We start from the raw sequence: 16,700 nt of genomic DNA, 5'->3' as shown, positions 1-16,700 counted from the left end.
CAGGCAGCAGGCGCAGGGCCTTTTTTTTTTTTGCTCCCCCGTTTTTGCGCCCCACCGGCGCAAGCTTTCCCGCTCCTCCTGTACCGCCGGCGTGTGCTTGGGCAAGGTCATTGGAGCTCAGCGAAGAGAGTGCGCGGCATGGAGACGCGTGGTGACGGTCTGGGGAGAAGACAGAGCTAAGAAAAAAAAAAGCGAAACCCAGAGCACCGATCTTTCTCCCTGCTCTTTCTTTTCCCTCTGTCGTTCCTTCGCAGCCGCGTTGACTGCCGCTCACATAGGCTTCGCTCAGAGCGCCGATCTTTCTCCCTGCTCTTTCTTTTCCCTCTGTCGTTCCTTCGCAGCCGCGTTGACTGCCGCTCGCATAGGCTTCGCTCGGACCGCTCCATCGGCGCCTCGCGTGTTTTTCTTGAGTGTGCCTGTGTTTCAGCGCGCGACGACGTGAAGCAGGCCACAGTAGCCAACTGTTTTGGCAAGGCAGGCCTTGAAGTGGCCGGAAATGAATGTTCGGAAGATTCAGATGACGATTTTCCCAGTGCCGTTCCGTCTGAAGTTACTGTTGAGGACTTTATTAACGCTGACAGCGAAGTTCAAGCGGTAGCCGACCTCGCTGATGAGGACATTGTGGCCGGAATAGCTGGCGTTCAAGACGCCGATTCCAGCGACGACGAGGGCAACTGTGTTGTGGAAGAAACGCGTCCGTGCACAGCCACTGAACTGGTGTCAGCGTTCAGCCCGATTCGGTGCTGTTGTAGCGAAATGGAAGGCACTGGGCTCTCACACTTGGACAGTCTCGAGAAGATCGAGACCAGTGTTTTGAACTTCGTTTCCCAGAGGAAATAGCAGCCCAAAATTAGTGATCTTTTTTCCGCGAAATAAAGCGCTTTCACATTGCGTGCCCATACTATGTGATTCGCGGCTGTTCCAAACGGTAAGCCACAATTTGTTATGATCACGAGTGTAGTTTTAGCCTATATCGAATTTTCACTATATCGAACTATTTTCCGATCCCCTTCAAATTCGATATATCCGGGTTCGACTGTATTTGCAGGCAAGGAATCGTCTGCTAAATTTTTGTGATAAAAATATTTAATTTTGCTGAAACATTATGTTTCAAGTTGGAAACTATTAAGCAAAACAAGAAGCGTACGAAGTTGGGCTATTAAATTTGCTGGTGGGTGACTTTTGCTGCCGCGGGGGTGCGCTGACGGCGGTAAAACGTCAACCCGCTGGTTTGCACAAAAACAGCTGTTCTACGCCTTGATATTGTTTTTTTACGCGGCGTCTGAAATCAAGCTACTGTGCGGTTGACCTAAGAGCGCAGAAAAATCGACAGAAAAATTCGGCTCTTACGATCGATGACAAAGGTGTCACAGCATGAAGCGTTGCATTATGTGATGTGTGGTTGTCTGTTTCTTTTTCCTCGGGAAACAGAGGACGACCACGAAGTGCGATTTGCAGGGAAAAATAAAGTTCTTTGCCAGCATAAGCATGTTTTGTTTCTATGTAGCTGTGGCACAGAGGTAGCCGCAGGAATCCACTCCTTTAGTGCGCCAACTTTGCAGATTGCCTCCGGCACCTGCAGCACGCATTTGCTCACCGTCGGCTGTGTGGTGGCGACATACGCCTCAATACCACCGTGGCAAAGAACCGCAGTGCACACAGCACCCGCCACTGCACCAACAGCACACTCGCACACACACCTCTCAGTTCATCGGCGACTTTGTCGCACAGCCACTGCTTCTCCAGTCGAAAAAGGCGTCTAAACAGCTTGGCCGGCAAGTCAAACACGTCTTCGTGCGGCCTCCTTCGCCATTGCTCGCGCCAGTGCAGCCACCTCACAAACACAACGGTCAAATTGACCACCTCGAGGCGATCGCAAAAAATGTCAATTTGCGCCGGCATAATTAGGTGTGTAACGTCATCACTTCTGCCTCATCCATGACCTAACGACAGCCAACCAATAGGAGCAGGGCCATGGTGGGGCTAATTGACGAGTTTTTGACAAGTTTGTGATTTGATCGTTCCATAATACGCCCCCTCGGGTTCTTCACCATGCAATGACATCTCACAGCACATAGGCCATTTTTCGCATTCTGCCTCTGCCCAACTCTGACTGCATAATGGGAGGTTAGATGAAGAGAGAACAAATTCTGAAAAACCTGAAGTGAACTGGAGTACTTCAAGACGTGCATAAAAAACTGCTTCATTAACCACTGCCCTACCACAGGAAAGCTGTACAAGCAGCATCTCCCGTCAATGGCCAAAGAAAAAAAACAGGCGCACAAAAGAAAAAAAACAGTGGTCCTTGTTGGCTGGAATTTGTTCACAGTGCAATGAATTCACATGATCAGCGTTGGTGTCACTCACAGTATACACTTATAACAAGTGCCTGCTCGCTGCAGTTTCTACGCCAGCAGAGAGCGGCTGAAATGCCACAACTATGTAGCCCAAGTAGTCCCGAGTGGTCCGTTTTTACGTCATTTCCAGCACTTTTTATTCCTGTTTCAATTTTTCCGCCACGGTGGCTCAGTGGTTATAGCGCTCGGCTGCTGACCGGAAAGACGCAGGTTCCATCCCAGCTGCGGCAGTCAAATTTCGATGGAGGCGAAATTCCAGAGGCCCGTGTACTGTGCGATGTCAGTGCACGTTAAAGAACCCCAGGTGGTCAAAACTTCTGGAGCCCTTCATTATGACGTCCCTCATAGCCTGAGTCACTCTGGGACTTGTGAATGTCCAGTGTACACTTCTGCAAGACATTCTCTCCGCCTTGCGTTGGAACCCATCGCTTCACGCCCGCTAACGGAGTTCCAGATTCTGGGACACTGGCCACGGAGATCATCGGTGAGGCTGCGGTTCTTGCGAGTGTCAGGCCTGCACGACAGGCTGCGACTTTGCCTGAGCCTTTTCGCCTTGCACTTTTTCTCATCTCTCCTCCCTTTCCCCCCCAGTGCAGGGTAGCAAACCTCCCTGCCTTTCCTCCTCCTCCTACTCCTTTAAACCCCCATAAACCAGTTTCAATTTTAAAGAATGACAGTTTTCGTGAGCAATTCCTTATGCACCCACTTCTATTACAAATGCCACTTTTGTCTTTAGCACTGTCACTTGACAGACTATTATAAAAACAGAACTTTTTACAGGATGAAAAATTTAATTGCGAATGGCCTTTGAGAAGCACTCCAACCAGTGCCAAAAGCTTTGCTGCATTGTTAACTACAAGTGTGTATCATGTAAAAGCATGCCACACAGGTCAGCCTTTCATGCCGAGCCTCCTCACGATGAGATATACACCAAACAAATACCACATGCCAATCAGGTTCCTTAGTGCAGGCTCAACTTGCAGGGTTTGTGAAAGCAAGGCGGGAGTGTTAAAACCAAGAGACACAAAGAAATTGCACTCCTGTCTCTTATGTTGGTATCACACATAATAACAGTGCTCATGCTCATGCTTATGTCCATGGGCCTGGCCATGAACTTTTAATGCTTTTGAACATAAACAGTACCAATGATGAACCTGCTCCACAGTGACAGATGCAAAGAGCGACACCTTTTGTGGAGAACATACAAGCAAAAAAAAAAAAAAAAATATAGCAAGGTTCAACCACAAAGAATGTTATTTCCCAAAGTCGAACAAAGAATGAAAGCTTGAAAAATTAACAAAGCAAAGCATTTAACAAGCAACTACTTTTTTGTTAAGTTGCACAAAGAATGAAAGCTTGAAAAACTAACAAAGCAAAGCATTTAACAAGCAACTACTTTTTGATAAATCCCATGCACTATGACAACAGCATAGAAGAAGAGAGCATATGAGAGCAAATGACAAATAATCTCTAAGCCTGAAGTGTGCAGAAAGGCAACCGCCACCAAATGAGTATGCAGCAACAGATGGCGTCTTCAGTGCACGAAGTTTCCAATAGAATGGGAAGAAGCAATGCATTCCCAACTCGCAAGAGGGGAGCTAGTGGCACTATGTGGCCTTGCTGTGGCTTTCATGACCCCACACACAGCTCATGTTCAAGAAGTGTGTACAGCCTGGGTCAGTATTATGCTCAACTGAATACCATCATGGTGCTTTCGCCCATTACTCCTGCATTTTGACTGCTTTTCTGACAACAATTCTGACAGCTTTTCTGACCACAATCCTAAAGAGAACGCTTCTGGCGGGTGCTCATTTGGCAACTACCGTTACCTTTTCTGTCCTTTTGGATACCCACATTCCAAGTTCCAGATATCAACACCACCAAGCGCACTGTCCTATTGTTACACAGCAATTTAAACTACAAAGTCCTGCAGAGCTCCAGCACAACTTTAAATCACCACCAGTGTAATACATATAGCCCTTTGCAAATCTTGATGCACCAACAAAAAACAGATTAAGAATTGGCACAAAAGTAATGAGCAATGACATCTTCCACAAAACTTTCAGTGGCAACTGCAAAACAAGTTCGCAGTGTTTGCTTGTGCACAGCTCCTGCACAATGCACACTAGACACAGGTATTCTTTGTGATTAAGTAACATCGTGGCCCCACCAGACTGCTTCAGAGGGGCTGTGTGCAAGAATAACATTTCATTTCAATGTGGTTAACAATTCTTGTGTACACAATATGCTTCACTACAATCTCTTGCCAAAGCAGGCAACTACTGCCAGTGGACCCTTGTGTAGAAACACAAGAGGCTTTCCTTTTAGGGAGGAAAGAGGCAACTCAGAGGAGTCTTCAGAACTGTGACCACTAGAGTTCGCACTGCGCAGGACGTGCTGCAACCGCGTGATGTGGTTAAGTGCCGATTCGCAAAGAATGTGAACGGCACCATTTGAAAGGAATTCAGTGGTCGTTGTTGGCGAGTTCAGACAAGATATTAAATCTTGCAAGCAGTTTTCAATGTATGAAAATAAAAAAATGGAAGTCTTATGTCTCTTACAGTACAAAATAGGTTTTCACTTAGTGAAAACCTATTTTGTACAAGTGGAACCTTACTGCTAAAACAGTTCATTTTGGTGGGAAGTTTTTAATTACCTCATATAGTTTGCTCACAGGAAATTAGAAATATACTTCATCGCAGTAACCTTCGTTGAAGCGAGCTTTGACTGCAGTCAACAAGGCAACTGGTCAGCTGATTAGCACAGTACACCACGGCCCACTGTTAACCAACTGCCGTTTTTCTTTAGACCCCATCCTAGAGCAGGGCACGACTGCTTGCAAGCCATATAGCTGCACCTGAGCCCAAGTACTGTCCCAAAAAACATAGCAGCTACAGGTGCTTTTCTTGTTTCGCCATGCATTGTACTGCTCACACACACTGGACAAGCGATGTTCCTCCACACACTTTGGAGCAACAAAATGACCCATAAAAACCTATCAGAAAACAGTGCCATTCACTAGCAGTTTTAATTAGAACAGTTAACAGCTGTTAATAGCCAGTTATAAGTTAACGACTGTGGTGAAGGTTTAGAGAGTGGATGTTTCATGCACATCAGTTACCTGCATCGCAAGCCAGCCAAATAAGGTTCCTTAGAGAAGTAAGCCTGATATGCTTACACGCAGTATAGGCTTGCATTAAATAAAATACTGCGAAAGTAAGGCTGCCTCTACAACCCCTATGCACAGTCTTCACTGTTGCAATTCTGCACAGATCAGGAATTCCCCCCCCCCCACCCCCCTCTTTTTTATGATCATGTCTCTTATCTAATACAAAAGACATGAGCAATAAACTTGCCAGCCACAGCCTATGCAGAGAAGGTACACTGCAAGCTATGACAACTGAAATGATTGTACTTGTGACAGAGCTACACCTGAAGCTATAAATGTATAAAATGATGCAATCATGACGAACGACCTAGAGGCTCCTGCAGCTTGTCACCCACACTAGCTGGATAGTTGCTATCGATCCTGACGACAGAAGGCACTACTTTCACAAGATAGTTCTGCCCTAGCAGTTAAAAAAAAGGGCCCATAAATGCCACCAAAATTGCCAGCTGGCACAGCATTGTCCAATGAATTTTCCAGTCTGCCCTAGGCGAACATGGCAGCGCAGCACTCTCAATGGCACTCAGAGAAAGCAGGAATGGCAAAAAAAAAAAAACAGAAAAAGCTGTCGCAAAGGAAGAGTGAAGAAAAGAAAAAGAAATGTTTTTGAGTGGGATCACATGAGCTTGTGCCCCGCCCTCACTCTGTAAAAGGTCATGCACTACGAGATAAATGCTCTTTTCACAAATATCTTCAGCAGCAAAACGAAATCATTTGCAGTTTCTATGTCCCAGATGCCCCTCCCCTGACCAGCATATGTTGCAACACAACCATCACAAAGACACCAGCCCCTCCATGATGCAGGAGTCGCTCTACCAAACCACACCGATAAAAACTGCTTGCAACAACAAACGCACGTCAAAGATTCCCCCCATTGGCAAGGTTATGCCAGAGTCCTTCAACAGCACTTTATAGTCATAAACTTCTCAATAACTCTATGGCAAAGATTGGTGTGCTGCCCAAAGCAGAGCGGGAAGGCGCCTAACTGTGCACAAGGCGACATTTTGTTGTATGCCTTCATAGTTTTCGTGTTCTGGTATTTAATCAGGTGCATATGGAAGTATGTGAATATGCGTGTTTTTGTGAACAAGCAAGTACTGTCTGTGAAAAATACCTTCACCTTGTTCAGTGATGGGTTGCCATTTCAATTACAGAAGCAACGATGAAAACGTGCCCCTTTTGTTTCCCGTCTCCGACACCGAACAGTGAGAGAAGTGGAGATGCACCATCGCCCAAAAAACGAAGTTGATAGCTTCTCTCTTGATTAGCCGAATGCGCACGCTTGTGGGCAACCTTTCGACCCCACAGACACCACTTGGCACGATGAGTTCGTAGTGAGTGGTGACGCCGCGTCTCTGAGATGTCAGCTGCCCCAAGATGAAGCCTGATGCGGTTCCTAGGATATTCGAAGCGCTCTCAGGATACCCAACCAAGCCCAGACCTCATTCTCGGCCATTAACAAAGTGACACTGTATGACATCAGACTCCTGAACAGCAGCGGATGCTCGGACTACTTGAGTCCGAACTATGCGGCCATCAGCGACACTACTCAAGCAGCTAATGACGGTGAGCTTCAGTGTCAACACAGATAGCTTGCTAGTGCCAATGTGGCGTGGCTTGAAATGCTAAAAGTAGGCACTGGAATGAGACGTTTCCATGCTGTAAAATGTACACACCCCAGTTTCGACAAAGCCTGCCAAACTGAAAAAACCTCTGCACAATACCGAGCCGCACAGACTTCTAACTTAGAATCATGTGAACTTTGCCAGTACACTGATCCAGCAACCTGTTTTACTTTTCACGCTTAATTCGTGCTAGTCGCCGAGCGCAGGCCCTATCATCCATACTTTCAATGCATTATGTATTGAAGGATTCGCTGGGACTGCGCTAATTCGACATAAAAATGTGTGTCACGGCATAAAAAAGGGATGCATAATTGGAGCTGCGCTGTAGTCAGAAATATTTTATGGAGCAATGCCAGTCCCATAGAGAGCCACACCCTGTCGAAACAGCAGAAGTGCGGCCCTTACATGAGTATATACGCTAGTAAAGGCATTGATGTAGTACAGATTTTTGCTAGTCCAAGCAAGTTTACTTTAGAGGGGTTGTAATGTAGTATGTGGCAAAAACAGCAGTCTGCACCTTGTCTTTGTAGCTTGTGCTCTATGACAAGGTCCCCAGTCAGCTTTCCCTTGCCACCGAGGCTCTATGTTTTACGCATGAGCAGCAGGTTTCAAAGGGCCGCACCCATCAGTTTACGAACGCGGTTTACCCATCCTCACTTCCAGCCCTTTCTTCTTGATGGCTGTTAAATGATTGACTGCAACCACTGCACGACACTGTCTTGAATTGGAGTCCATGTTTGGAGTCCATGCCAAAAAGAATTTGGCAGCTTCCACCTCTATTTGGCCAGGCTTGCTAGAGCTGTTTTTCTAGCATTTGTAGCTAGCTTGCCCCTGCAGGAACCGAGCGTCCTTTTCTTTGCGGCTGTGTCCTAAGCAGAAATTCAATCCAATCGAGAGTCGGTGTTTGCCCCACACGATGAAAAAAAAGCCCCAATGCTATGCTTTTTTTTTTTTTTTTGAGCTGCATATCTCCATAAATGCTGACCGAAGAGTTTCCCACTAAAATCAGATTGCAGATGAGTGCATCTTTCTAACGAGACCAAAATGACCACACTGTGTAGAGCAGTTACTGTTGCATGCGACATTGAATTCCGTGACTCTGGGGGCACTTTTATGAGCAAGAACGGTCGACTTCCAGACTTCCAGACAGGGCCACTTCAAATGAATGCTTCAGAAGTGTTCTTGGCACCATCTCATACATTTCAAACACCAGCTTTGGCTGTTGTTTCTTGGCGAAGTACACTTCTAATAATCTGAAAAGCTTTATTCTCATCCTCTCTTGTATGCACACAAGAACTGCCCAAGAGCTCTTGATGCATGATGCACAACACACTACAGGCAAAGGAAAGATCATGAAAAAGAGGCCACTCTAAGAAACACACATTTGTGACATCAGGTTCTGTAACCAGGGTTGTCATCCCGCATTCACTCACAAACTCAACAAGCCATGACAGTGGAGCAAAACCTGGAGGTGATGTCAGACATCTATTAACACCCTTCGTGAGCCGAGATGAAATCTTCAGGCCCCCTATATCTGGACAGACTGTTTCTGCAGACATTTCCAAGCAGCAAGATATCAAGAGGAAATGGGTGCGAACAAATGATGATGAATTTTTATGGCGCAAGGGCATCTGTGGCCAAAGAGCGCCATGGCACAGAGTGTTTTCGTCTTCCCAAGCATTACACCCTGAATAAGCCGAGCACCAGGCGGCACTGGTCATCGAAATGGTGCGAACAAACAAATCTGAGGTGAGCCATCAAGCACAGCACAATGCAACGCAGACCAGGCGCGTGCAAAGCGGCAGAGGTGCACCACAGAGGAGAGCCGACACCAGAAGAACGTGCAGCAAGCAGAGTGCAGGAGACAGGGAGGTAGCCAAGAGGAAAGTCCTGAGGGCGTAGCAGGTCTTTTCTGACCTTCCTGGGGCGACATGTCATCCAGCTTGGGGAGTCCCCGGGTGCCAGCAAGCTGCGACATCATCTTGGGCAGTTGGGCAAGCGTCACTGACGACTGGGGCAGAAGCATTGTGGGGGCTGGCTGGGACTGGCTGCGGCTTGGTTCAGGCGTACTGTTGGGAGTGTTTCCGCCGCCACCCCCCGGTGGGGAAATATCCATGTCCTGTGTCTGTGCATCTGCAGGGCAAAGCGACCACCTCAACTACGCCTTCAATTGAGCCAAGCTTTTCGAACAATGTAACCACACAGTGCAGAGCTACCTCAAAAAAGTTCACAGCAATACTTATTCACACACCGAGGAACACATATGGAAATATCTGGACTGATAGGCGTAGGGCTAGTTGACGGTCCAGTACAAAATGAACTTCATCAGGCAGCCGTAATAAAAAGAGGAAAGAGAAACACAGGAATCAAAATGCCTAGAGCAAAGTATACATCCAAGTGAACAGCAGTACAATACAAAGCAGAGACAAAGAATGGGGGAAGAAAAAAAAAAAAGAAGAAAGGAGGGGGCTCAAGGCGCTTCCTGGCTGTTGATGACGAACAGCTTGGAACTGAGCTTAGTTATTTGCAAGTTTCACACTGACAGGTAGAGCATTCCAAATTTTTGCTCCTGAGAATTGAATAAAGCACTCACCGTACACACTGTGACAAGCAGGGAGGTTAAAGTTGCCATTTAATGCGTGTCTTGTGTTTCGGGATGGTATCAAGAAAATATTGAATGGCAGTGGAATGCTAGTATTAACAATGTTTTTCGCCAATATACATAGTTTGTAATTAAGCATGGATTCAAATGATAGCACTTCATGTTCCTGATATAATTATTAAAATTTGACGATGCATGACCTATCACACACAATGCTCTCTTTTGCAGCCTCTGTACTGGAAGTAGATAAGTTGTGTAAGTCTGTCCCCAAGATTCACAGCAGTAGCTAATGTGACAGTGAAAAAAGGAAAAATACCGGGAAATACCGTTTTGCCTGAACACTACGTTTGTTTAGTGATATGTGAATCATGTTGGCGGCAATGTTTCTTCTCCTAGAGTGGAATACCACGTATTTGGTTTTGTCAACATTTATCGTTAATTTATCAGTGCGAAACTGTTCTGAAATATTAGAAAGTTGAGATGCTATCCTGTTTTGTAGACCGGAAAGTAATACAGCTGTGAACAAAAGGTCAGTGTCATCGGTATACATAAAGACCTTAGAAAACTGAACGGCCTACTGGAGGTCATTCACAAAAATAGAAAACAAAACAGGACCCAACACCGATCCTTGAGGAACCCCGCAAGCAATAGGTTGAAATGTGGAATGCCTATTATTCAGCACTACTTTTTGTTTTCTGGCGGACAGGAAGAACTGGAGCGAATCATTATTATAGCCACAAGCTTCTGATTTTTCAACAAAATGGCCACAGAGCCCCAAACTTGATATTCTGTAGTCTGAAATGCCCAGCTGCTGTGACATTTTGCATAGCAGTACAGGAGGGTGCTTCCCTACAACAGTAACCTGCCAGCAAAATACCTACAGCAGTGCATACTGGGCTGAACTGCTCAAGACAGGGTGGAACGAAGCGACATGTAGGCAGCAATACTTGAGGAGGAGTCCTTTGCAGGGTGCCAGGTCCCTTGGCGTTTCTTCTCCCCCGTGGCAGGCGCACATGGTGCTGGCGAAGCTGGACACCCTTCCATATTTCAGAAATTTTAGGACATCCACTCACGAGGAGGAAGCTTTTTAAACATTCTGTCAAGTAATGTAACGCCATTTCAGAAACACTCATCCAGTCACACAGAAGCCTCGTTAATTCAAAGCTAATTAGACTGCATAAAATTTAATTAAGGGGGTTCTCAAATGATCCAAAAACAGAACCAAAATGAAAACGGCAAGTACGAAACACGGTTAAACTGCTTGTAGCACTGCCAAGTCACTACCACTGCAGTCAACAAACTCGTCCTGCAGCGGGAGCTCATTTGCATTCATTGCAGTTGCCACTTACCAAAACTTCAGTCAAGCCTGTTTCGATCCGCAGAACATGTTTGCACATGTCTATGCAATTCAGTTACTGGCAAAGCTCTTCACCGTGTTTTCCGATATCCTTGGCCAAGGTTGGATATTTAAAGTTAGTGGCGTGGTGCAGAAATGCAGACATATCGAGTGAGGAGAAGAATGTGCATGCAGCTGTATCTTTTTCACCGACAAGTTGGGTGTGGAGAGGACCAATGTGATGTCACTGTGCCGCGGTGACATCTGTGCGGCAGCGAGTGAAGCACCGAGTTGCACAATTGCCTAATGTGCCCTATTATAAGTGGCACAACACGGCGGCATTAGCAGTCACACAGGTGTTCCCAAGTCTGCAATCAATTTGGGCGTTCGGGCATAGCACCCCAGGTCTTCGAATTAACTGAGCCGGTGCCAGCTGCAGACTCGAATCATCCAGCCAAATTTACACACGCACTTTTGCATTGTAAGCATGGTTTGGCTGGTATGGTTGCAGCATTAGTACCACAAAAACCGGAATATAGGTCGGACCGGAACAAAGGTCGACCCCTCAACTAAGCAATTCTAAAAATGAAAAAAATCTTTTTCAACGGCAAAAGTACCGAAAGACACCCTTACCTTGAAACAAATGCAAATCAGTCGGTTGCACAATGGTGACAGTATTTATTTTCATTTAGATGCTGCTCTTATGTACACCCGGCTAATTCTTTAACACTATCGCGCGACCATCAACCCGCGTGCTTGTCAGCACCTTACTAACGGCGCTGAGTGGCGAATTAAGAGAGATACACACATGTGTACACATGTGCTTACTCTCACTTCTTTCACCGCTCCGTGATAAGGGTGTGCAGTACAAAGAAAGGCACGAAGTGCGCAAGCGTTACTCCGAGTCATCAGAGTCGTCCGAACTCTAGTCAGATGACAATTGCTTCTCACTGTCCACGTCACATAGAGCACCGTCCTCTGTGCCGTCTAGCGCATTGCTTATGCTGCATTTTCTAAAAGACTTGCACACCATCTCTGCGGGGAGAGATCTCCAAGCCAACAACAGCCAGCCACAAACCAAAATAACTTTGTGACAACGGAAACGCAAAGTGGGGGTGCCACAACGTCGCCATACCGCACTGCTGCTGATGGCGATGGTGATGGAGGCTTATGACTTCAGCCGCCCATTGTTGCAAGACTTCCATAGTTTTTCCGCCAATTATACCCGTATATAAGATGGGGGTCAACTTTTTGCCATGTTTTTTTTTTTAAGTTCGACCTATATTCCGGTTTTTACGGTAGCATTTCCGCGGTCTTGTTTGGGTGCATCTAATTTTGCACACGCACCTAATTTCTGGGTGTGTTTTTTCTTCTTTGTAATGATGCTTAAGGCATTAGTGTACATGGATTACCATGTGGTACCTGCCTATGACCACTCAATAACTTATAATCCAATTTTTCTCTCATGCTGTTTTGGTTTCGGTTTCAACAGTGGAGTTTGGGTCAAGCAAGGCATGAAAAAAATTGCAATATAATTGCTGCTTCATTGTTTTTATTCACAACAACGTTAAATCCAGCCTGACTCAATAGCTGGAATGAAGGAGTAGCGATTATATTGCAGTTTTTGCATGCCTCCCATGACATAACTGCAACTTTTGACATCACAGAGTGGTTGAAACCAGAACAGCATGAAAGAAAAATTCAATAATAAATTACTAAGCGGTCGAAGGAGGATACCACATGGTGATCCATGTACAGTAATGTCTTACGCATCACTGCAAAGAAAAAACATGCCCTCAAAATTAGGTGTCAAAATTAGGTGTTTTGGCCAAAAATTGTCTGAATCCATATATAAATTATTGCAAGGCTCGTTTGAGCTGCCATTTGTCGGACGGTAGACAGAGGTTGACTCTTGATAGTCACAACAATAGCATCTTGACAAGAAGTTCTCTGACAGCAATGCGGCCTTCCAGACTATTGAGAAACGCATGGTGCTTTCCAGCGAGCAAAAGAAATGGCAATCCACTATTCTCATTTTTTTTTTAGTCCTCACTTTGCGGAAATAAATTGTTTCAAGTCGAAGCTGCACTGTTTTCATTCGTTTTCGGAGCTTTCCTCCCTGCTGCGTTTTTCCGGCTGATACGTTTTTTTTTTTTTTTCCGGTCCCGTGAAAAATGTATGAACGGGGTGAAAGTGTATTTAAGACAAATTATAAGTAACACTTTCAAGTCTGATAAGTAAACACTTGTGGATATTGATGGAGGCCAACAGTCACAGAAACTGAGGAGCATAGATTTTTTTTTTTTTTATGCTCCCTATTCTCCTTGGTTTCCGACACTGTTGGAGTCTGCCATGTAAGCCCCCCCACTTTTCCCTTCCCTTGTCTGCTCAGTAGCTAACAAGGGCCTCAATTCTGGCAGCCTTGATGCCATGGGTAGCATAAGAGGGTTTCTCGCACAGCTTCCGCCCTCACCGTTCGATCATGTCCCAACGTGGCACTCGCGGCAATACGGGACACACTTCTTCCGCCGCTATGGACAAGGGTGGCGCTGGTGAACACTCTCACGGTTAGGTTACACGCAAAACATAAAACACCCCCGAAAGCAGAAGACTGGTCAGCCGGCGCTGTAGCTCAGTTGGTAGAGCAACGGGCGCGAAATTCGGAGGTCCTGGGTTCGAATCCCACAGGTGGCATGTGGTTTTTTTCTGCTTTATAATCAAGTATGTTTAAATAACTACCATATTAATTCCCACTGATGAACACCACAAATTAAGAAGAAAAGAAAGCATCCCCTATGCTCCTTCGTTTCTGTAGCTGTTGGCCTCCATCGTGTATGGGATGACTTTTCCCTTCCCTCATCTACTTATTACTGTAGACTTCCCAGGTTACAAATTTTCACCTGCAGTATATATTTTATATGCACTTCCTAGTTAGTTTTTGGCATTCTGCAATTCAAGTGGAGTAACATGAACCGTCACTGGCACATAATTTTGAAAGTTTAGTGATGGAAAAAGGGGGAGAGATAAAGGCCTATATTTTACATGTTGCAGTGGTACAAAGCAAAATCTATGCCACTTGAAGTAAAACTAATTATATATTTGAAATCAGCATAAAAAACTCTATAAGCAGCTCGAATGTCATAATTATAGGGTGTATACTAAAAAAAAGTCTTCTGGTAGCATTTGTCACAAGCTTGTGCAGCAAACTACCGTATTTACTCGCATAATAGGCGCACACTCCCAGTTTGTTCGCGAAAAATCAATTTTTTTTATTTACGCACATAAGAGGCGCACCCTGAACTTGGCACTGTGATGTACTTACACGACTGCAAGACACGGCTATCGTAGGCAACTGGAAGGAGTCCATGGTATGCATTACCAACGGCTACGAACCCAGGGACATTTTCAATGACGATGAAGCGGGAAACGCTTACAAGGTACAGCCATCGAAGATGTTGAGCATTAAAGGCAAGGCTTGCCACAGCAGGAAATGCAGCAAGGAATGTCTCACCATGTTTTTGTGCTGCAGCTCGGACGACTCTGAGATGAAGCCGTGGGTCATTGGAAAATTTCGCGACCCATGTTCCCTGAAAAATGCCCGGTACCTGCCCTGCTGCTACAAGAATAAAAGTAAGACCTGGATGACGTGTGCAATTTTCGAAGGGTTTCTGTCATAGATGGACTCAAAGATGGGCTGTCAGGGCAGAAAAGTCGTTCTTCTTTTAGACAACTACTCCGTACATCACAAGGACACCACGTCGCTGCAGCATGCCCAAGTGGTGTACCTTCTGGCCAACACGATAAGCTACCTCCAACCCTTGGATGCTGACATCATCAAAAACCATGAAACATTTCTACACAAGGTGCATTGTGAAGCGGTCCCTGGCCTGCAGCCGACTGGCATTGCAATCCTGGATGCCACGTCATGGAGAGCTGTCACTGCCACAACGGTGAAAAACAGAATCTGGAACTGTAGGGGATGGATCCACTGAGGACTGTGAAGGACTCGGCATGGCCATGGAAGGGGTTGGCGCGAATGGGATCGCAATTATGTTTCTGTGGCCGCCTCCAAGGTTTTGACCACTGACCAGATCGTGGCCGAGCGTGTTGATGCGCACAACAGTGGCGACAAAGAGGAAGCATTGGCTGTAACAGCATTAGACCTTCTCAGAAGGTACCGTATTTACTCGCATAATAGGCGCACTTTTTTTCCAGAAAATCCGGCTCAAAGTTCGGGGTGCGCCTATTACGCGGGGTAAAATTTCCGGAAATTTTTCGACTCTCAAAATTGAACACACCGCGTAAACGCACTCGTGTACGGGCCGCACCCCGTTTTCCCGAAGAAAATATTAAAAAAAAAAAGATCCGTGTAAGGGCCGCACCGAAACTTTCCACTACCCACGCGGGAATAGCCTTTGGAATGCACGCGCCGAGGCCTCTGCGATCGGCTCCGGCTGCGCGCAACGGGCGCTTGATCGTGGAGGCCACACACGCGCACAGGAGCTTCCAGACGCCACCCACGGAGGGCGCCCGAGGTAGAGCTTATCATCATCATCAACGTTTTCCTCCGCCGCGAGCTTTCACTATCCATATCGCCATCAGCATCTCCAGCTCGTTTTTTTGTTTTGTTTTGTTTTTGTGTTGCTGTCAAGTGCGGGGATCTGCGGTAGCGCGATAGTTGATCGTGGTTTATCATGGAGGAAAAAAAACTGAGGAGGGAGCGTCCGGCGACAACCTTGAAGCCTCGTCTTAACAAGTAAAGATATAGCAAAAAAAAGAGTGTAATTCACTATGCCTCTTCGATATCCTGCTTCAAGAGCAGTAATGATAAGAAATAAAAAGGCAGCTATAATAATGCTATTTTTGAGCCCCTTTTGTAGCATCACAGCCACCATTCGGTTATTGAAGCCAATATTTAACTCTAAATGACTTGAGAGAAGACATTCAGATATAAACTGAAACTGTATATGGGATGCAGGAGAATTCCACATGGCAGTTTATGCTTACCAGTGCCTCGCACATGATTACAAATAAAAACAAAAACAAACAAAACTTGACAAAAATTGGTGTCTGTACTCCTTAAAAGAATGAGTGTTGCAACATGTAGCCCACAGCTGGATTCTGCACCTACGTACTATGGGTGCCTCCACAAATGGCAACAGCAACAGATGAACAGAGAAATATGAGGCCAGTGAGGCTGAAGGGTTGTGAAAAGAGCAAAATTTGCAAGGCGGAGCTGAGGGACTTTCCAGCCCTGCCGCAGGAGCCAGGCCGCCATCTCCTCCCTCCCGGTGGCGGCCACTGTTCTGCCCTGGCCAAGCCATAGCTAGCATACCTTTCCGAGGGTCCACGTTGCGCGTCTGTGAAGGCCGGCGAGTGTCATTCTGTTGCCTCGTTGTTGCAGGCTGTTGGTAAGGCCGTGTTGAACTAGACACCACAGAGTTGCTGCTACCAGTGGAATGCTTCTCATTTTCTGCACAACCAAACAAAAATGCTCCGCTTTGAATGCTGTCACTTTCACAGCACACAAGACAGTTTGCAATCAAAGCCACAATAAAAGAACTCCCTACACCAAATTTAGCCGAGGAGTCACTTCAGGGCTTGTTGTCAAGAC

At 46.1% G+C, this 16,700-nt stretch overlaps 1 protein-coding gene across 5 annotated transcripts in view; it reads right to left on the bottom strand.

The window, feature by feature from the left end:
* Positions 1-16,700, bottom strand: part of wcy (WW domain-containing adapter protein with coiled-coil wacky) — a 96,886-nt gene that overhangs the window by 26,091 nt on the left and 54,095 nt on the right. For 3 of the 5 annotated variants that reach the window (XM_089578305.1, XM_089578306.1, XM_089578307.1), the window contains exons 8-9: positions 16,422-16,559; positions 9,066-9,281 (exon numbers count right to left, since the gene is read on the bottom strand). In XM_089578305.1, the coding sequence (XP_089434431.1) occupies positions 9,066-9,281; positions 16,422-16,559 (354 nt within the window). The remainder of the gene's footprint in view (positions 1-9,065; positions 9,282-16,421; positions 16,560-16,700) is intronic. The other 2 variants (XM_089578308.1, XM_089578309.1) reach the window with 1 other exon arrangement.

The sequence above is a fragment of the Amblyomma mixtum genome, chromosome 3, assembly GCF_055824585.1.
Source record: "Amblyomma mixtum isolate Tamu chromosome 3, ASM5582458v1, whole genome shotgun sequence".
In the NCBI taxonomy this organism is placed as follows: Eukaryota; Metazoa; Arthropoda; class Arachnida; order Ixodida; family Ixodidae; genus Amblyomma; species Amblyomma mixtum.
Note: the sequence above shows the minus strand (reverse complement) of the source record. Positions and strands in the feature narration are given on the sequence as shown.